Raw genomic sequence first — 22264 nt, forward strand, 5'->3', positions numbered from 1 at the left:
TGAAATTTAATCAAAACAATTTCCATAGTAATGTAATTTCAGAGTAAGATGATTTTTCTGCCCAATTTTTACTTTCTTTTTCACTACTGTAGCTTTAGATTTTTAGTAATAGGGAAGAAAAAGCCACCTTTTTACTGGTCCTTTAGTAGTTAATATATTTTATATTCAAAAATTTAACAAGCATATAAGAGAATGAATTTCTTAATGAATGAAAACATTTGTGTAAATGATAGCAATGCATTTTATGACTATGACTTTTTGTTTTGGTTATAACTGATTTAATTTAAAATTTAAAAATGTTAGAAATCTGTATATGTTTTTATGTTAATTATAGTGATAAATAGAATTTGAAACTATTAGCTAGATATATTTGACTTTTAAATTTTTTAAGAAGGTCTAATTTCTATTTAGTTTAGCTAAGTAAGTTTAAGTGTCTATTCAAAAGTAAGAAATATCTTCCTAAAAATGTGTCTTTTTTTCCTGTTTAATTTGCCTTTGTAGTCAAAAAATGGATAGCACTCAAACAACTTGATTATTTGGGAATTCCTCTGTTTTATGGATCTGGTATTACTGAATTCAAGGGAAGAAGGTAAAATGGAATTGTTATAATTGATTATTGTCCTTAACTATTTCTTAAGTGGTCTGTTAGTTATTTGTTGCTATATAACTAATTACCTAAAATGTGATGGTTTATAATGACAAACTGATATTATCTCAGTTTCTGTGGATCAGCTATCCATGTACAAAAGGCTTCCCTAGATGGTCTGGCTTAGGACTTCTCAGGAGGATGTGGTCAGATGTCTTTGGGGCTGCAGTAATCACAAGGCTGGACTGGGGAAGGATCTGCTTTCAAGATCACTCTTGTGGCTGTTGGGAGGCGTAAGAAGTTCTGCTTCTAAATTCACTCATGTGATTGTTGGCAGGCCTCACTTCCTCACCAGGTAGATCTCTCCATAGGCTGCCTGAGTGTCACAAAGACATGGCAGCTCGCTTCCCATAGAGCAATTAATTGAAAGAGAGGAAGAAAGACAACACACACTAGAGCATGCAACCAGGAAGAACATCACAGTCTTGTTATGATCTGATCTGAGACATGATATCCCATCATTTCTACTCTGTTCTCTTTGCTAGAAGCAGGTCACTAAGTCTACCCCATATTCAAGATGGAAACGTTAATCAAGTTCCATCTCTTGAGAGAAGCAAAGAATTTGTAGAAATATTTTAAAACTCATCAAACATGGCTAATCATCACATATAAATAATTCACTAATAGTAATTTTTAAAAAGAAAAAATTCTGTCATTTGTTAGGTACCCATTTTTATTCTTTCAATAGCCTTTTAAGACAGGTGATAATATTTTTTTTTTCTAGCTGGGAAGATAGGCTTAGAGGTCAGTGCTTTGCTCAGATGGTCTTTAAATGCTATAAATAAAAACACAATGAATCTTGAAACAAAGTAAAGGGCTACCAATAGGGAACTGAAGTGTCTGAATAAATCATAATACATCCAAACCATGTAATACTATGCAGCATTTTAGAAATCAGTTAGAGCTCTACCAGTTGATCTGGAAGGATTTCAGTGAGATTATTGAAAAAAGTATGATGCAAAAAAGAGCATGTAGTAAGGTCGCATTTTTGTAAAACAGTCAGAAATTCCCCTATGTCTGTGTTTGTGTGTGTATACATAGATAGATACAGAGTAGGGGCTGATGTGGGTGTGTAAGTGAAGGGAAGAAAAGAAGGGGAGGAGGTCCTAAACAGACAAGAAAAGGAAGAGCTGCATTTAAAAAAACACATGTTTATAAGTGTATAGAGAAAGTAAATATGATTTATAAGGTCAAGAAACAAATAGAAATAAAATTTCCTGTATGGACAAATAATTTATTCAAGGCCATAAGGTGAGAGAGAATGTGATGGAGTCAAAATGAATTAAATTCAAGACTATTTAATTTAGAAAGACTCTTCTCTCTTCATGATCTAAGACAGTGTGGGTAGTTCAGCACAGCATGTTCTTCTTTTAGAAAACTAACTGCAAAGTAAATACTTAGTATGCTTTTGCAAAATAACAAGATTATTCATGTACATTCGTTCTCTTATGGTTGGGATTGCGTCATTCCTTATTGTTAAGTCAGGGGTGTTTTCCCTTGTTTCAAATTCATAAATAGACAGTTTCAGCATTGCTGTCTTAACATCTGTTTTTGACTTCTCCTTCTTACAGTTACAGATTTATGGTAATGGAAAGACTAGGAATAGATTTGCAGAAGATCTCAGACCAGAATGGTACTTTTAAAAAGTCAACTGTCCTGCAGCTAGGTATCCGAATGGTAAGAAGGAATGACTTATTTCCCATGCTCCATTTTCAGATTATTTACTTGTTACAACATACAAATTGTTGCCCTTTGTGGAATTATCAGAGAATGAAGGATTATTGCCCTAGAAATGTCAGTTATTGAGAGTAGCTGCTATTTTGGTGAAATTGATAACCGTGGGCTCTGTAAGTGACAGAATGTGCTGCGTTTGGCACTACAAACTCAATTAGGCTTTGGTTCTACAGTCTGATTTTTTTTTTCTCTCTCAGTTTTGTTTTACACATCAGAACAAGCTTGCATTGCTATAAGAATAACCTCTCTTTTGTCAGTTATATTTATAACAATGCAAACTGTGGCAAAATATATTATTTTCCATACTACACACATGATGATAAGGAGGGTGCTATAAAGTTTTTATTATGAGTTTGGGATGGTGGCAGTAATTAGTGTGGCAATGAATAATATATACTTTGCCAAATAAGAAGCAATGAAATCTTAATAGCACCCATGCACACATTTTGTTTATACCACATATTTGTCTTATCTTGTTTGTGTTTGGTTTGCCTAAGCTCCATTTTATTTTTTTCCATTTTAGATAAAGTGCAACTACTCATGCCAGGTTGGGATATGGCAAATAGAACTCATTAATTTTCCCATTCATCCTCTAGCCAGCCAGCAAATGTTTATTGAGCGCTAGGTGCAGGTAATATGCAGGTCTCCTGGGTTTCACAGATGAAGCATAGGTGTTTTCTGTTACTCCACAGAGAGAGAATGTGTTTCTCTGTGCTTGTGAACATGGGGTTTTGTTATGGGGTCCCCAGAACTTACTTATAATTATTTCTTGAGTGAGGAGTTGCTGAGTGGGCGTCATGATTACTTCACTTTACTGTGTTTTTCCTCTTTGCACAGTGTGATTTGGCTCCCAGGCTGTCGGGAGCATAGGCATAGGCATTGTTGAAGCTTGGCTTCCTCTTCATCAGAGGTTCAGTTAAAACACTTGATATATGAGGATAATTTTATTCAACTTTTTCCCAGGATGAGTGACCAGCACATGTGATAATTTTAGAATATGTAAGTGCATAATTGTGAAATACATCACCTTGTTGTTGTTAATATGGAAAAATAGATGTTATTCTCTATTTAAAATGTTCGGGTTGATCATGAATTCCAAATAGACATCAGTATAATCTTATATGTCTCCTTCCACAGTTGGATGTACTGGAATATATACATGAAAATGAATATGTTCATGGTGATATAAAAGCAGCAAACCTACTTTTGGGTTACAGAAATCCAGATCGGGTAAGTACAGTATTAAGCTTTTGCTGCTTTAAAGTACCATACTGAGACATTCGAAAGACAAATTCGTAACCTGGAAGAGTTTGCAGATGAGGATGTAACATGATGAGTGTTCTAATTTATCGTATCTTGCTTATACAATTTAATGCGCTGAACTAATAAGTGATTAGGATAAGGAAACTGAGACTCAGAGAGGTTAAATAATATGTTGATGAATATGTAATTAAGAAGTGCTGAGCAGGAATTTGAACTTCTGAGCAAATATAAACAAAGAATCATCAAAATCCAATGAAAGATGGGATGGATTTATGCAGAGATTTTAAAAAAGCTGTCACATTAGTTCCTTTTCCATTGTATAAACAAGTTTTAAACAGAGCAGCATTTCCAATAGAACTTTCTGTGATGATGGAAATATCTATGTGTTACTGTGCAGTATGGTAGTCGTTAGTCACACATGGCTATGAAGCACTGGAAATGTGGGCAGTGTACCACCAAATGCTGATGAGAATGTGGAGCAACAGAAACTTCCATTCATCGCTGGTGGGAATGCAAAATAGTATGGCCACTGTGGAAGACAGTTTGTCAGTTTCTTACAAAACTGAACATATTCTAACATGATCTTGGCAGTTATATTCCTTCGTATTACCCAGAGGAGTTGAAAACTTGCATCCACACAAATACCTACACACAGATGTTTATAGCAGTTTTATTCCTAATTGCCAAAACTTGAAGCAGCCAAGATGTCCTTAAATAGGTGACTGGATAAATAAACAGTGGTTCATCCAGACAATGCAGTAGTACTCAGCATTAAAAAGAAATGAGCGGTAAAGACATGAAGAAAACTTAGATGCATATTACTAAGTGAAAATCTGTGTGATTCCAATTATGTAACTTTTGGAAAAGACAAAACTATGGAGACACTAGAAAGAACAGTGATTGCCAAGAGTTAGAGGTAAGGGAGGGGTGAACAGGCAGAGTACAGAGGACTTTTAGGGAAGTGAAATAATCATGGATACATGTCATTATACATTTGTCAAAACCCATAGAATTTTCAACACCAAAAGTGAGCCCTATGTAAACTATGGACATTTGATAATAACGGATTTATCAGTGTATGTTCATCCATTGTAACAGATGTGATACTGTGTCATGGGATATTGATAGCGTGGGAGGCTGCATTTGGGGGCTGGGAACAATGGTATATAAAAACTTACAGATTTAATGCAATTCCTATCAAAATTCCAATGATATTTTTCATAGTAATAGAAAAAAATAAAATTTGTATTGAACCACAAAAGACCCTGAATGGCCAAAGCAATCTTGAGAAAGAACAAAGCTAGAGGTATTACACTTCCTGATTTCCAACTATATCACAACAGTGTAGTAATCAAAACAGTATAGCATTGGCATAAAAACAAACACAGCCTAATGGAACAAGATAGAGAGCAATGCATATGTGATCAGCTAATCTTTGGCAAGGGTGCCAAGGATATTCAGTGTGACAAAGATAGTTTCATCAATAAATGGTGATGGGAAAATGGGATATCCACATGCAAAAGAATGAAATTGGACTCTTACAAAAATAAACTCAAAATGGATTAAAGAGTGAAATTTAACACCTGAAACCATACAACTAGAAGAAACCTAGGGGAAAAGCTTAATTTTAATTGATTTAAATTTCAACAACCACACTGTATCAGCAGAGATTTAAAAAGTTAAAAAATTGAATCTATAAAAAATTAAAAAAGATTTAGCTGAATATTTAACTGACCTGTACATGAGGAAAGAAATTTCTAAATAAAAATACTCCCCATCTTAGAAAATATTGAGAAATTTCAAATTTTAAGATGTCTGTATATTTTAAAAAATTGAAAAGTGAAAGGCACGTGAAAAACTGGAAAATATATTTATTTATTTTTAATATTTTTATTGAAGTATAGTCAGTTTATAATGTGTCAATTTCTGGTGTATAGCACAATGCTTCAGTCATATATGAAAATACATATATTCACTTTCATCTTTTTAATCATGTTACTACAAAATATTTAATATAGTTACCTGTGCTATATAGTATAAACTTGTTGTTTATCTATTTTATATATATTAGTTAGTATCTGCAAATCTCAAACTCCCAATTTATCCCTTCCCACCCCTTCCCCCTCTAGTAACCATAAGTTTGTTTTCTATGTCTGTGAGTCTGTTTCTGTTTTATAAATAAATTCGTTTGTCTTTTGTTTGTTTGTTTGTTTTAGATTCCACACATAAGTGATGTGGTATTTTTCTTTTTCTTTCTGGCTTACTTCACTTAGAATGACGTTCTCCACGTCTATCCGTGTTGCTGCAAATGGCATTATTTTATTACTTTCTATGGATGAGTAGTATTGCATTGTATAAATATAGCACAGCTGCTTTATCCAGTCATCTGTGGATGGACATTTAGATTGTTTCCATGTCTTGGCTATTGTAAAGAGTGCTGGTGTGAACATTGGGGTGCATGTATCTTTTTGAATTAAGGTTCCCTTTGGATATATGCCTAGGAGTGGGACTGCTGGATCATATGGTAAGTCTATGTTTAGTCTTTTGAGGAATCTCCGTACTGTATTCCTTAACAGCTGCACCAAACTACATTCCCACCAGAAGCGTAGGAGGGTTCCCTTTTCTCCACACCCTCTCCAGCATTTATTGTTTGTGGACTTTTGATGATGGCCATTCTGACTGGTGTGAGGTGATACCTCAGTTATAGTTTTGATTTGCATTTCTCTGATAATTAATGATATTGAGCATTTTTTCATGTGCCTATAGGCCATTTGTATGTCTTCATTGAAGAATTGCTTGTTTAGGTGTTCTGCCAATTTTTGGATTGGATTGTTTGTTTTTTTCTTATTAAGGTGTATGAGCTGTTTATATATTCTGGAAATTAAGCCCTTGTCTCACTTTTTGCAAATATTTTCTCCCATTCTGTAGGTTGTCTTTTTGTTTCATTTATGGTTTCCTTTGCTGTTCAAAAGCTTGTAAGTTTAATTAGGTCTCATTTGTTTATTTTTGATTTATTTCTATTGCTTGGGTAGACTGCCCTAGGAGAACACTGCTGAGATTTATGTCAGAGAATGTTTTGCCTATTTTTTCTTTTGAGAAGTTTATAGTTTCTTGTCTTATGTTTAAGTCTTTAAGCTATTTTGAGTTTATTTTTGTGTATGGTGTGAGGGAATATTCTAACTTCACTGATTTACATGCAGCTGGCCAGCTAGGAAATCTATTTATGACAAATATTTTAGGATATATAGCAAGCTCTAAAAAATTAGTAAGAAAAACAAATACTTTCTTAAAACAATGATTAAATAGAATAAATAGAACAGAGAAGAAATATGACTGTCTGAGAAATAGATGAAAAAAGTTCCCCCATCACTAGAAACTAAGAGATATGCAGATCAAAACAGTTAAGCAACATTTTAAAAGAACTTATCAAATAGGAAAAGTCTAAAATAATAATCTGACAATATTGAGGCTGCTGTGGGTGCAGGTACTTGTAGAATGCCAGTGGGAACGTAAATTAAATGGGAGTAGGAGAAGAAATTAAGTTAATGGCAGGGCAATTTGCCAATATATATTAAAAGCCTTTAAAAGTCTGCATACTTTTTTAAGGTTAGGTTTATTGAAGTACAATTTACAAACAGTAAAATTCTTCCTTTTAAATGTATAGTTTGATGTGTTTTGACACGTTTCCTGTAACCACCACTACAATCAAGACAGCATTTCTATCATCCTCAAAATTCTCTCATCACCCTTTCTAGTCAGTCCCCTTCTCTTGCCCCCTGACGATTAATTCTCTCGTATTTTTTTTGTGTGTGTGTGTATGCATTTTTAGGAATGTCATGTAAATGAAATTATAGATATGTATTCTTTGTATCTGGCTTCCTTCACTTAGCATAATGTTTTGGAGAATTATCTGTGCTGTATTTCATAAGTAGTTCATTTCCCTTTAATGGTAGATAGTGGTCCTTTGAAAACTACTACAATTTCTTTATCTGTTTACCTTTGGATGGGTATTTGTGTTCCTAGTTTTGGGCAATTAAGAATAAAGTTACTGTAAACATTCATTTACAGGTTTTTGTGTAGGTGTGTTTTAACTTCTTCTGGGTAAATTACTAAGAGTAGAGTTGGAAGTGTATGTTTAATTTTAAAAGAGCCAAACTGTTCTCCGGAGTGATTGTACCGTTACACATATCCACCAGCAACATGTGATAATTCCAGTTGCTGCACATCATACCATCACTTGGTTTCATTCATTTAAAAAATTTAGGCCGTTATAATAGATGTGTAGTCATATATAGTAGTGGGTTTTTTAAGTTATTTTATTTGTCTAGTTTTCTACGGGCAGCAGGAACATAAATCCAGCCATTGTGTTCCCTCATTGCTAAAAGTAAAATAGACCAGTTTTTAAAATTTCTTTATTTAATTTGAATTGTCTGCTCATGTCTTGTGCCCATTTCTCTAGCTTTTTTTTTTTTTTTTTGGTTTTTATTCCCTTGATTTTGAGGAGTTCTTTAGCTATGAATTATATTAGCCCTTCACCTATTGCATATTGTGCAAATATTTTCCCCAAATTTGACTCTTGTTTTTTGATTATACTTATGGTGTTTCATTGCCATGTAGAAGGTGAATTTTTAAATTTTTAATGTGGTCAAATTTATCAATCTTTTATTAACTGTGAATATTGAGTCATGGTTAGTAACCTTGTACTACAGATAGGTTTTATATGAATTTTATTATATAATACTATTTTTTACATTTAAACCTCTTATTCATTTAGAGTTCTTTTACAAGAGGTATTGCCCAATTTTGTCTTTTTCTGAAATGGTTTTCCAGTTTATAACACTATTTAAAAAAAAAAAAACTTTGCGTCAGTGATATTAGATGCCACTTTTATCATATATTTAAATTTCCTTATGTACTTGAGTTTATTTGTGTACTTCCTATTGGACCCTTCTGGTTTAACTGTTTGTGCTTCATTGTCATACTAGTGCATTAATTTCTGAGGCTTTGTAATGTACTCTAACATCTGGTAAGGCTGGTAGTGTCTTGTAGATTTTCTTTTTCAGTATTTTATAGCTATTCAAATTTTTCTATATTCTGTTGTCTGGCTTCATTTTAAAAAGTACTGCTGATATTTCCATTGGAATTTTGTTAATTTTTTTTCATTATTTAGAGAATATTTATGTAATCAAACCTATGTAGATAAGACTTTACATAGTTAATACAGTGCATTACCCCTTTTAAAATTAATTTAGGGACGACCTGACATCTTTATGGTGTGTAGATGTGTTCTGTTCAACAACAAGGAATGTTTTTGTTTCCACCAGTTATTACTCTTGTATCTTCTGGAATATTTTAAAGCTTTGCTTATTTTAGTTTTGCACATTTCTTGTTACACTTAAATATTAAACCATTTTTGTTTGTGTTGTCAGTGTGGTTTTACTCTACCATTTTATCTTCTGAGTGATTGAGTTTGTGTATATGAAAGTTATTTATTTTTAATACATTCATTTTATATCCTGTTAATTTACTGAATTTGTTTGAGGTACTTTTCATAATGATTCTTTGGAGTTTTCTTAGGAAACTGTCATATTTTATGCAAGTAGATACAGTTTTCCTTCTTTTCCAGTTCTTATATTTCTGATTTGTTTTGTCTAAGGTGCATCCAGTACATAGTAAGTAGAGGTGAAGATAGTGATCATTCTTGCCTCTTCTTGATCTTAGTGGAAATGTCTGTGGTAGTACCTCTTTAAATGTGATGCTGTCTTTAGGACTAGTGTGTCTGCATATGTGTGAATGTGTGTATGTGAGTGTGTGTGTCTTTATATGAAGGAAATAGCCATCAATTCCTTTGTTCCTGAGCTCATGCTTTGTTTTTATGGAATGGATATTGAGTTTTGTCAAGTGATTGTTTAGCACCTATGGAAATGATCATGTTTTTCTCAGATCACCTAATTATTGCTATGCCTCTAATATTGAACCAACCTTATTTCCTGGAATAATCTGACTTTGTTATGGTATATTATTTACTTATTATGATACTGAAGTGTGTTCACTACTATTTTATGTAGTATTTTCATTCTAGTATTTATAAGTGATGCTGGTCTGTAAGTATCTATTTTTGTACAATTTTTATCAGATTCAAGTATCAACATTCTAATTGCTTCATAAAAAGAATTTGCAGGTTTCCCTTCATTTTCTGTGTTCCATACCTATTTCTGTTATGTTGGCACCATTTGGTTTTTAAATGTGAAAGTTTTTTGGTTCTGCTGCTTTTCTGTAGGGAAGTTCCTTGTAACTCTTATTTTTTCTTATGGAAATTGGTTACAGCTCTTTAGCTGTATTTGGGTCAGTTTTAGTTGTTATCTCTTGTCTAGTTTTTCAAATTTATTTGTGTGGTGGTCTGAACTATAGTCTTTTATGACTTTTAAATTTCTTCTACTTTAGTGGTTGTTTCCTTCTATAGTTTTCACTTTATTTTTGCTTTTTCCCTTTTTTCTTTTCTGATGAAAGCGGCTAGTTTGTTGTTAATTTTTCAGCAAACTTGGATTTTGAGTTATTAATGAGATATATTGTTTTTCTCTTTTCTATTTCACTTCTGATTTTGCCTTTATTATATCTTTTCATCTGCTCTTTTAATTTTACCTTTTTATTCTTTTTCTTGGTCTTCTATTTGGGATCTAATTAATTTATTTTCATTTTTAATCTTTTCTACTTCCATAGGTATTTAAGGCCGTGATATTTCTTCTGGTCACTGTTTTATATTGTACCTTATGGATTTTCATTGCACCGTTTTTATTATCTTTATTTTTTAGAAGGTTTGTATTTCTCCTTCACTCAAAAGTAGTGCAATAGAAGGTTTTAAAATTTTCATGTAGAAGGACCTTTTAAAAATTGTTATTAAAATCTAGACTTGTGACAAGATGGTCAGAGAACTGCTATAATAATTTTACTCTTTGGAATGCACTGAAGCTTTTATTATGACTTAGGATCAATTTTTGTCAGTCTTCCATGTTTTCTTGAGAAAAAGGTAGTCTATATTTTCATAATGTAAAGTTTAAAATCTGTCCAAAAGATCTACTTTATTGACTATATTATTTATGTCATCTATACCTTCACTTAGTTTTTGTCCACTTAATCTATTTTGTACCAACTTAAGCCTTCAGTGATTAATGTGTTTTTGTTTGTCTCCTTGATTCTCCTGTAGTTTCTGTTTTATAAAGTCCACTGCTGTACTATTTGGTGAATAGTCATAATTATATTGGCTGTGTTTCTTATGTCTTTTCTTTACGCTTATTATATTCACTCAGTTTTTTGGAGGGAGGAGGAGTCTGTTAAAGTTTATATTTTTGTTTGTAGTGATTATCTTGGTATTTATACCTTTTAAAGATGCTTTGAGCCCACTCTTCTGTATTTAACCTTCTAGTATTACTGTAATAGTCTTTTATGGTTTTTTTTTTTTTTTACCACAACTTTAATCAGTTCACTGTTACTGCACTTACTTTCTTTTCCTCCTTTCCTTACCATTGTCTCATTTTTCAGTCATACTACTGTGTCAGAACATGCATATTTATATATTCTTCATTCATCCCTAGCCTTGTTTTTTAATCTTAGATCATTAAGTATTTTAAATGCTCACCCTTCTGTCCTTTTGCCTAAGTTACTCATCTTTTGATTGGATGAAACTAATCTTCTAGTAGTTTGTTCAAGAAGTGCCCATGGGTATAGTATTCCTTTGTATGTGTAAAACTTTTTCAATAGCCTTTGATGCTTGAGGGAAAGCTTGGGTGGATTTAAAATACTTAGTTCATAATTTTTTCCATTGAATTTCTTGAAAATGCTGATGTATTTTTGCCTTGTTTTGCAGTTTGCTTTTAAGAAGTTTGCTGCCAGTTTACTCCTCTTACTATTGTATTGTATTTGTCCTTTTTGCCATGCTGTCTTTAGGATTTTTTTCCTTTATTACCAGGATATGTTTTAGAATAGATCATCATGTGTCGGTTTCCCCAGATATCTTATGGGGCCTTTTGATATATAATCAAGCCTTTTATTTCCAGAAAGTTTTCTTGTTTATAGTTTTAAATATTAGCTCTCCCTTCATGTATGTTTTGAATTAGAACTATGGAGAAAGAAATTTTAGCAGTAAAGTATTTAAGGAGCAGAAAAAAGTGAGAGAAAAGATCCAAAATTAGAGAAGATGCTGAATGGTTTGGCAAGAGAAAAAAGCAAGAAAAGTTGACGTTTATATAGCTTGTATCAAAGGAATAGGGCTGTAAGGATTGAGGTAAAATTGGGAAGTAGATAAAAAAAAGAGGTACTGGGTAAGAGTAGCTGCTGTGTTAACTAAGGTGGGATGGAAAGGTCCTGGCGGAGATAATAAAGTCATGGCCTGGATAGCCCATTGAGGACACAGTTGATGTTCTGGGTTGCTTTTATTTTATTGGCTTTTTTTGAGAAAAAAAAATTTCCCCAAATAATATTTATAGTGGGATCAAACAATGTTTTTCTTTAAAAATAGTCAGATAGCCTCATTGAGAGTTTGAATGGCCGATTATAGATATTGTGAGTCTTCTCATCTCTCTCCCTGTATCTTAACAGCATTTTGGCCTTTTCTTACTAATTCATCTCATACTATCCAAATTTAGAATTTTTAAGACTCTCAAAGTGTACACATTTTACCTTCTTTCATGATTTTCAGCATTTTTATTAAAAGAAAGAAATCCCAATTTCACCTGTGGAAAAATCTCATTAAAAAAATCTGGAATTTCTTGTGTACTTCTTTACATCCTCTGTGTTTTAGTAAGATATTAAAAAAAAACTTTATTTTAGGCAAAAGTTTAAAGAAAATGCTTTAGTGCTAATATTGTATTTGGTAGGAGAAATAGAAATCAAGTGTACTGGTTTGCTTAAAAAAATTCTTTAAATTAAAATGATGTTACCAGAAATAATACCGAGTAGTGGTTTTGCTAATGAGTACCACCCATTTGGCTGCATCTCCCAGTGTCACTAGTGAAGGAAGTTGAAGCATTTTAACTAAAATCAGGGTTTGTACCCATCTTTTTATTTCAGTGGTGCTGATGCTCTCCTCACGTATGGAAGCCCGGGCCTTTGTTTATCAGAAAGAAGCACATTGTTTTTTCAGGCAAAGATTACATTCGTACTCTTCCAGAAAGCCTTTCTTGATGATTGTGGTCTGTACTGATCTCCATTTCTAATTTCCTTTAGCTTCTAATGTGTGTTTGAAACACATGAGCACTCAAGTCTCACTTGTCTTGTGTTGTCTTATATTCTGAACTAGAAGGAACTCCCTGAGGCTTACAGGTAGGTATATTCTCTTCCTTCTTTTGTGTTCCTCACAGCATCTAGGTTAGTGTTCCTTTTGTAATAAGCACTCAAAAAATTCTTTGTTGGCTTCTCAGATCATGAGGCTAATACCCCTCACTTAGAACCAGGACCACCTTGATTGTTCTGCCTCTTGACCCCACCATGCTCCCTGTGTTTCTGCCCCAGAGTTGCCTGCTAAGTCAAAGAGGAATGCCCTCGCAGTTAGAGAAGAGCAGTTCATGTCAACATCGGGAGTGATAAGTAGACTGTGATTTTTACAAATTCTTGTTTGATTCCTGGGATTGTGTTGGACTCAAAGTTGAGAAACCAGGTTCTAGTCTCAGCTCTGACATTGAGCAGAATTGCAGCTTTCAGCAAATCATTTAACCTGTGTGGACTTTGGCTTTCTGGTCCATAAAACGTGGGACTCTAAGTGATCTCAAAAGTTCCTTCTTGCTGTAAAAGTCTGTGATTCTCTGACAATATGTTTTCCAAGTACTTAATGCTTATTGCTGAAGGTAATATTTCTTATGTTTCCAAAGTGTCTTGTTTATTGTGCATAGTTAGAGAAGTTTAAATTCAGAAAAAAATTTAATGATCTGGGAGCAGGAATTGTAGTACCTGACCTGTGTCTGGTGGCAAAATACTCACTTTCAGATTCCCTAGAATATCCATCGGGTAGGGTCATAAGCCTCATTAAAGCTGCTTGTTCACTGTTTGCTAGAGGGAATTCTAACATAATCTATTTATCAATCACAGTTACTTGTAAGATGGAGTGACTTTGTGTTAGTAAGAATTTTGCATGGTATGTGCACATAATATGGTTACCATTTAGAGAGAGCATTTCCTTTGTTGAACATATATAGCCCTGGTAACATACTTCTGTATTTTATTAGCTCCAGAGTAGCACTGATGGTCTTAGCTTGAGGATGCCATAATATTACTACATGGTGCAGATGACAAGGCTATTTTAAAATACTTTGATATCGCATGTACAGCTTATATTGTAGGTTAAGTAACATGGTGCTGTTTATATTCACTTAAAGCATGCAGCAACATACGTGTTATTTTCTTTCTTCCTAGTAAGATTCTGCTATATTTTTTCAATTAAGCAAAGAGACTTTGAAAATTCCCCCTATGATTTTTTGTTACTTGAACTTTTAAAATTAGTATTTTATGAGTTTTATATTAATAGAATTATTTTTAAAATATATACTTTCACTGAATTTTTTATCTCAATATAATTATTTATCATATGACTGTTTATGAGATTCAATAGATTGTATGTATCTGGTATTCATAGATCAGTTCTACAAACTTACTGTTTTGGGATTGTTTCAGAATGATTTGTCCAGTAAAACTAAAGTCAGCTCCAAATTTTGTTTCCATCTAACATTCTGTAATGTGTTAGTACTACTGTGTTTTACTACACTCCAATTTATTACTTTAAAATTATTATAAGTAATTAAACATATTATTAGCTCTGTATCTGATACTTCATAGTGTTCCTATCATTAAAATTTATTCTTAACATGTATATATTAAGATGTCTGATTTTGAATCAGATTAGGTCCATATAAAAATTCTTATTTCAGAGCACTATGCAAATGACAGCTATATGAATATGGGCTACTACAGTCTTATTATTGGAGGGTGGTGATGGGGGGAAAATACTGAAGAAAACATCATAATAATTATAATTTGGAAGCCATGCTTTCCATGTTTAAAATTAATATTTCATGAAGTTTATTTCCCAGTGCAGAGACTCTGAGAACCTGTGAAGTATGTAATTTTGCCTCTTGGAGGACAGTTTTTTTAACCTTTATTAAAAAAAATTTCAAACAACAACTTTCAATACTGAAAAACAGAGAACTCTGTATACTTATCACTTTGATTTAAAATTTAACATTTTGGAAATTTATTTTATCTATCTTTTGGCTAAAATGCTTTAAAATGGAGATATGGCATTCTGCCTCAAAATACTTAAGTATGTATGCAAATAGGATAATTCACTATATTATCACAATGCTTTTACCACACTTAACAAAATTAACAGTCATTACTTAGTATCAGGTATAGTTTTACTTCTACTCTCTTCTTTTCCCTAAAATTTAAGAGAAAATGGGAATACAGACATTTTTGAATTCCAGTTATACTTACTCTTTTTTCTTCTTACTGTTTATTGCAGTAGACTTCTCTGCCACAGGCTCCTTTTCTGTGAAGTGAGTAGCCTAGATCATATGATCTCTTTGGTCCCTTTTAGTTCTGAGTCTCTACCTGGATAGAACTGGTTGTTAGCTACGAATCTGATTTAGGAAACTGCTGTTACAGAACCAAGTGAGCATGATTTTTTTTCAGTTAAATGTCCATCAGGAGAGCATGTTCGTGGTCTTGTAAATAGGAAAGCAGGAATTATGTTTTATTCACTGATGTGTATCCAGCAGCTGGCACAAAGCATGGCATATAAGCACTCAGTAAATAAACGGTGGGTGAACAATGAGTAATCGAATAGGCTAATGCACAAATGAATTGATTAATTAGTCTTTTAATGTTCAGGAGTAACAGGTAAAGCCAACCAAGTATAGTTGGATATAGTTTAACAAGTACAGCAGCTAAGCTATTTGTACATTTCTTAAATTCCTGTTGGGAGAAGTCTAACCACTGTGTCAAGAGATCTTTACTACTTAATATAGTCATTATGAGTGTTTTCTTACAGACAGAGTTCTGTCAGCATATTCACAAAAAGAAATGAGAATGGGGACTGTTCCGGGTTGAATTGTATCCCCTTCAAAAGATGTTAAAATCCCAACGCACCAGTACCTGTAGATGTGACCTTATTTGGAAATAAGATCTTTGCAGATGATCAAGTTAAGATGAGGTCATTAGGGAGGGCCCTAATCCAATATGACTGGTGTTCTTATTAAAAAATTTGGACATAGAGACAGACATGCATAGGGGAAAGAAGATGTGAAGAGACAGGGAGAATTCCTTCTAGGAGCCAAGGAACACCTGAGACTATCAGAAGCCAGGAGAGAAGCATGAAGAAGATTACCCCTCACAGCCCTCAGGAGGAGCCAGCCCTACCAGTACCTTGATTTCAGACTTCTAGCCTCCAGAACTCTGAGACAATACATTTCTGTTGTTGAAGTCATCCAGTATGTGATACCTTGTTATAGCAGCCACGCAGAACTGATTCAGGGACCTAGACATAAAGCTTTGAATGGAGGTTGAGATAACCAGTTTTCTAAATAATTTTAATAAAAACCCCAGGGTAATGTTCTGTTCCATATAAGTTGCTAAACACGTTAACATGGATGCCAGCGTATTTTGGCAATATATGAGCTTTGGGTACTAGGATAAGGAAAGAAAAAGAAAAGGGGAAAAGTAAGAACAGAAAGCACTTTTATTTTACGTAGAGCCGCTCCAGGCAGGGCCAAATTGGTAGTGTGTCTACCATGACTTGTTCTTACACATGGGATCTCCAAGCAGTTAGTTCCTGAACACGTGTGGTGGAATCTCCATTTAATGATATACACAGTGTGCTTGTTGTCCTTGTTCTGGATCAGAAGAAGATATTAAAAGAGGGGTATTTACCGCCTCCTATTCCCAGGCAAAAGTTTGTTAGAAGTTTGAGACTATTTGCATAACTTTCAATTATAATGGGGATTCAGTGTAGAATAGTTAAGGTTGTGAGCTGTGGAATTCTCAGGTTTGAGTTCTGGCTCTACCCCCTTGTTAGTTCCGTATTCTTAGCCATATTATTTTACCTCTCTGTGCTTCCATTTTTAAATTGAAAAAAAGGATAATAGTACTTGTTTAAAAAGGTACTATAAAGATCAAATGATTTAAACATACGAAAGGTTTAGACCAGTATCAGGCACATAGTAGAGGCTAGAAAATAATTTTTTAGATTGTATTATTTTTAAGCTTATGACAAAAGAACCTTTATCCATGCTCCCTCGAAATTGTTTAGATTTATGAAGAAGGACATTTGATGTTCTGGTTAGTTGTTAAGAAAATGGTAATGAATTGGATTTAAGAAGAGTAATTCTCCCTGGTGTGCAGGTTGATGATAGATATCTCTTAAGTTGTAGAGAACAGCATTCAGGGTCTGTTTTCTATATAAGGGAGAAAGATTCCCATTTTAGGAATTTAGATGCTCTGTAAGTAAAGGGTGGTCTATTTAACAAATCACCTATCCCCAAGAATATAGTTCCAAAGGAGTTAATGCTGTTGAAAAATTAGTGTTTGACTGTTCATAATCAATACATATTTATTGATGCCTACTGGGTCCCACTGGTCATATTATTTATATTTCTAAAGGCCAGATGCATACATGACTAAAGAACTGTGTATGACAGATATATTTGAGCATTTTAATTTATAAAGGGCTATGTATTTTTTTTTCTAGTTAGTATGGGTAAAATGGTATTTCTGAATTTAGAATCAACTCACTGAGCTGTATAAATCGGATGGATTAAGAGGTACATATGTTTAGGGGTGCTTAAAAGAACTGTAGATCCCCAAGTGGCTGTGTGTTTAAGAATGGCATGATTGCTGGCAACCTCAAACATTATTTTTGAAATCAAAAGAGTTTGTAGTTAATGTAGAGCAAGGAGACCTTTTTTATTTTATGTTGGATAACTGTTTTATGTAGAGAAAACTTACATGTGGTGAAACTTCATATATGACAGTCAAATTTTATCAGCTAACGTTTTGTGAGTACCTGTTGCTTCCAGACATACCAAGCTTGGATTAATGCTTATTGACATATTGAAAAGTCTTAAGCTCCGATTTGATTTAGACAAGAAGACCATAAGTTGGATGCAATTCAGATTATCCTCTTCCATTGCCTATTTATTTTGTTGAAGGACAGACACACGTTAGGCCTCTCATACAACGTTGGAAATTATAAAGAAAGTATTGTAGCTTCTTTCATGTAATCTTGGAGAACTTTTGTCAAGAGGACAAATGGGAAGTTGACTATAGCTGGAAAGGTTTTTTTCTTTTGTAGGTGAAGGCATTTTTAGTAAAGAAGCAGTTGCTGGCCTGTGAGTTACTGAGGGGCTTTTCCCGCGAAGTCTGGGAAGCATGTTAAGTCGCAGCCATGTTGGGCCACATAGGCTTTCACGTACTGCTGAGGGAACCAGGGTGGAATAGAAGAGCAGGTCATGGGGTCAAAATGCTAGTAGCATTTGGAAGACGGCTAAAGATAACTCAGTGTTTGGTTATGATGCTTGAATTTATGGTGCTATTTAAGGGAGTTGTAGACTTGGGCCTGAGGGTGTGAAGAGAGATGAGGTGCAGCTTTCTGCTATTTCTTCATATGATAAGTTCCTGGGTATGTCTTCAAGTCTCACTCCCAATGAGCATTAAATGTGAAGGAAAAAAAGGATAAAGTTCCAGATTTGAAATGTGAGTAGGTAGTTGTGAGGTCCAGGAGGGAAAAAAAAAATCCAACATATAAAGCATGTTTAAAAAAATGTAAGACCAAACTATATTTTTGAAAAATATATTTTCATGCTTATTTGAATAAACATCGTATTTTAAAAGTGACCTGGCACCTTTTAAAAGTTGTATTCTTTTCTCCAGGCTGAAGAGCAGTAATGAACACATAAAATCCTCAGGCACTGTGTCACTGGCAAAAAGGTCGAGAAGTTGAGGAGAAACAAAAAAGTACCGTATAATAAAAGAGTAAAAAGCACAGATTTATATCAGAATGTAGTAGCATCTATGAGGCTACAAGGTTTTAAATAGATATGAATGACTTTTGTGAACATAAACATGCTGCTTATTCACTCCATGCTTCGTTCCTCTTTTGGCAGGTAGTGATTTCCATTAGTCAGTAAGCGTTTGGTTTATTGTGAAGATTTTCACATTACAGTATCTTGTTGAAAGAATAGGAAAATATTACGTGCTATTCAGTAAGATAGATGCTGGCTTTTTAAAAATAAGAGCCTTTAAAGTTGCTGAATAAGTCTATATATTTTTCCTAGAGTTTTTAAAGTGTTTTCTAAATTACCATTAAACAAAGTCATGAATAGTGACTGTCTCTCTGTAGTATAATTTCCATCAGTCTCTGATGAGAGTTTAAGACACATTTCTTGCTACAACAGGGTATGCTGATTAAAAGGGTTTAATTGTATAAAATAGTCTAAATGATGATAAGGTGATTAGATTATACAACAGGAAAGATTGAAATGCTTTAAAAGTGAATCACATTTTTGGGCTGTATATGCTTCTGTTCTCTAATGTGAATCTGCAAAACAGAGGTAAAGTAGTAATGTCGTTTAGTGGGGGATCACATCCTAGTGGGCAATGACATTTGTCCATATTAGCATCTTCTTTCTCTTCCAGCTCCATCATCTCTTGCACCCCTTCTCCAGCTCACATTTTCCTGTCCATCATATCCAGTGTTGAGAAATGCTTCCATTTGAGCCATTCTGGCTGCTCCATACTTAGGGTTCCTGGTTCCTTGAGGAGCAGGAAGGCAGCAGATTTGACTCTTGATGGGAAGGAGGGCCTGCCTTTACTTTTTCTGTCAACTTTGAGTCTGTCACTCAGTTCTGTATAAACTGAGAGAAGCAGGAACTGGTTGGGCTAGAGTGTTAGCCATCAATCAACCAGTATACTTTTGGTACAAAAATGAGTAAGTCATTTTCTTTCCAAATTTCCTCCTCTTCCTCTTTTTGTCTATTTATTGACTCCTCACTTACCCAGCCAGCAACACTGTTTTCAGAGTTATCTTTGACTCTTGTCTCTCAACCCTCCTGTCCAATGACTGGTGGCTCTCTTCTTAGTCTCCCCTCTTTTGTTCCCAGTGTCCTAGTCCAGCCTGCCGTTGCCTCCTGCCTGGACTATCATCATCTTCTCCTAAGTGGACTCTCCACTTTCATTTCCTCATTGTGATGCTGCCAGAGCTGATAATATTCCTTGCCAAAAACTTTTGGTGACTTCTTTTTGCCTACAGAAGTTATGTTCCTGCTTCTTAGCGTGGTTTTCTATAAACTTAAGCTAGCCAGCTTTTCTGGCTTGTGTTGTTTCCAATTACCCCTTCACTCATGACACACACTGACCCATGCCCTGGTTTTCCTTGTGTATCTCTTCTTCACTTTCTCTGTTTGTGGAAATCTCATATTTTTCAAGGTCCAACTCAAATGTCATTTTGTTCTCTGGGTCCTCCAATTTAGAAACAACCTCCCCCTACTCTAAAGTGTTATTAAACTTAAATCTGTATACTTTTGTCGGAGGAGACGTTCCCTCTCCATGTGCTGTGTCATCTCTCCAGCCTCTCTGTGGGACACACGTGGAAAAAGCTCAGCCCTCTGGTCACACTGATTTAAGTTGGGTGGGATCTCAGCTTTGCCAGTTACTATAAGCATATTTGTTTTGCACAGAGCGCCTAACCTCACTCGTCATATTTTCTCATCCTTAGTATATATTAAAATAACATCCTCTTAGGGTCATGAGGGTTAAATGATTTGACTTCTATAAAGCGTTTAATGCCTTCACATAGCAAGTATTCAGTAATGTGCATTTGTTTTTCTTTTTTTCTTTCCTTTTTAAAATGTATGATTCTTGATATTTTATCATATTTGGCACTTAGGTGTCTGTTGAATGGAATTTACTTCAGTTTGTCCAGTTACTACCATCAAGTCAAATCAATAAAATTTTATTTAAGCCTACTGTGCAGAAGGCCTCAGAGTAGATGTTGTAATGGATACAAAAATGTCCATATATCATCCTAGCCCTTTGTCCCATAGGAGTTTACAGCCTGTAAATGTGAAGCCAAGACGTAAATATAAGCTAAGTAAGTTAGTACATTTTAAAATGGTAGATCCATCTGAACACAAATGAAAATCCAATGAGTTGTCTTGTGGTTAAAGGATCTACTCAGGTATGAGTAGTCAGTCTAGGAAGTGAGAAGTGTGAATCCAGGAGGTGTGGTAGGAAGGGGAGAAGAGCGCTTGGGGTATCCCTGGAGTGGTGCTGAACCAAAGGCAAAGGCCCTCCTAATGGGATTCACTGCAAAGCAGAATTATCACAGGGTGCTCTTTAATCATTCCTTTCACTCATCCATTTGGAAAAACAAAGTGGTGTAAACCTACAAGCATAAGAAAGCAAGGAGAAGGGAAGTAAAAGTTTCATTAAATGCAGAACTTGAGAATGTGGCCTATGTGGTTGTAAATCTGGCTAGGTGAAATAGGAAGTTGATTTTTTGAGACAGATCTGTTAGTATAGGAAAGCTGTATTTTCATGATCATCAAAGGCTAATTTGTTTTTCATCTTTATTAGTTTAGTGCTTTTAATCAAGGCTATGATTTACTGACCACCTGTGTCAAATTTGTTTTTCAGAGAGGGAGCTGCTGAGACAGCATTAGGAGTGCAAGGGCTTTACTGGGGGAAGTATAGTACCTGTATAACAGAGACATAAAAGGAAAGGAGACAGGTTTGGACAAGGGAAGCTTTCAGAGTGGGATGTTGTAATGATGCTTTTGGAAGGAAAGAGGGCAAAGAAGGATTGACCAAGGAGAGCTCAAACCATGATGCAGTTCTGAGAAGTCTCAGCCAGTCTGTTAGGAAGCACCAGAGCAAAAGGGTCCCAGTAGTAGAGTCCCCAGTTGGGCAGAAATAGCCACACAGTATTCCTGCCATGATCATTCTTTAGTAGAAGCTGCCCAGGAAGAGTGTTTCCTTGGCTCACATACTTCAGTGGTTCCTAATGGCCCTGCCCCTGGAGACTGTTAGCTTAGTGCACTTCTCACAAGTGAAAGGCTAGTTCTTTCTTCATGGGATTGTACCTCAATGGCTACTACACTGCCTTTTCAGTAATAAAATATTAAAATTCAAAGCCCTTGAAAGCATTAGTTCAAATTAGGTGGGTTTTGGGGGGAGATTGGCGGAGGGTAGGCAGCTGAAAAATTTATTAAAACAATAAATACTTTTGTAAAAGCTGAACTTAGTGTTGGAATAACTTGCATTATTTGGGTATATCATTTTTTTCGTCTGTTAAATGTGTATAATGACACATCTTCCCTGCCTACCTTGTGAAGTCATAAAAAAAAAAAAAAAAGAAGACCAAAAAAAAAAAAAAAATCATAGTACATAATTAAGAAAGATAAGAAAAGAATGAGTACCACGTGGAAATGTGAGAGGCATTATAATGTGATTGAAAGATCTATGGGATTGAAGTAAAGAGAAGAGGGCAGGGCTGTTCTATTCATGGAGAAAGGAAATGGTTACTAAATTCAGAAAAATTGCATAAAATTTATTTAAAATATATTAGCTAAATATTTAAAT

The 22264-nt window shown here is 34.4% G+C and overlaps 1 protein-coding gene across 3 annotated transcripts in view; it reads left to right on the forward strand.

Annotated features, from left to right (window-relative positions):
• The window catches only part of VRK2 (VRK serine/threonine kinase 2), a 95660-nt gene that overhangs the window by 31792 nt on the left and 41604 nt on the right, over positions 1–22264 (forward strand). For all 3 annotated transcript variants that reach the window (XM_032497591.1, XM_032497592.1, XM_032497590.1), the window contains exons 5-7: positions 502–589; positions 2218–2323; positions 3518–3610. In XM_032497591.1, coding sequence (XP_032353482.1) covers positions 502–589; positions 2218–2323; positions 3518–3610 — 287 coding nt within the window. The remainder of the gene's footprint in view (positions 1–501; positions 590–2217; positions 2324–3517; positions 3611–22264) is intronic.

The sequence above is a fragment of the Camelus ferus genome, chromosome 15 (genome assembly GCF_009834535.1).
Source record: "Camelus ferus isolate YT-003-E chromosome 15, BCGSAC_Cfer_1.0, whole genome shotgun sequence".
In the NCBI taxonomy this organism is placed as follows: Eukaryota; Metazoa; Chordata; class Mammalia; order Artiodactyla; family Camelidae; genus Camelus; species Camelus ferus.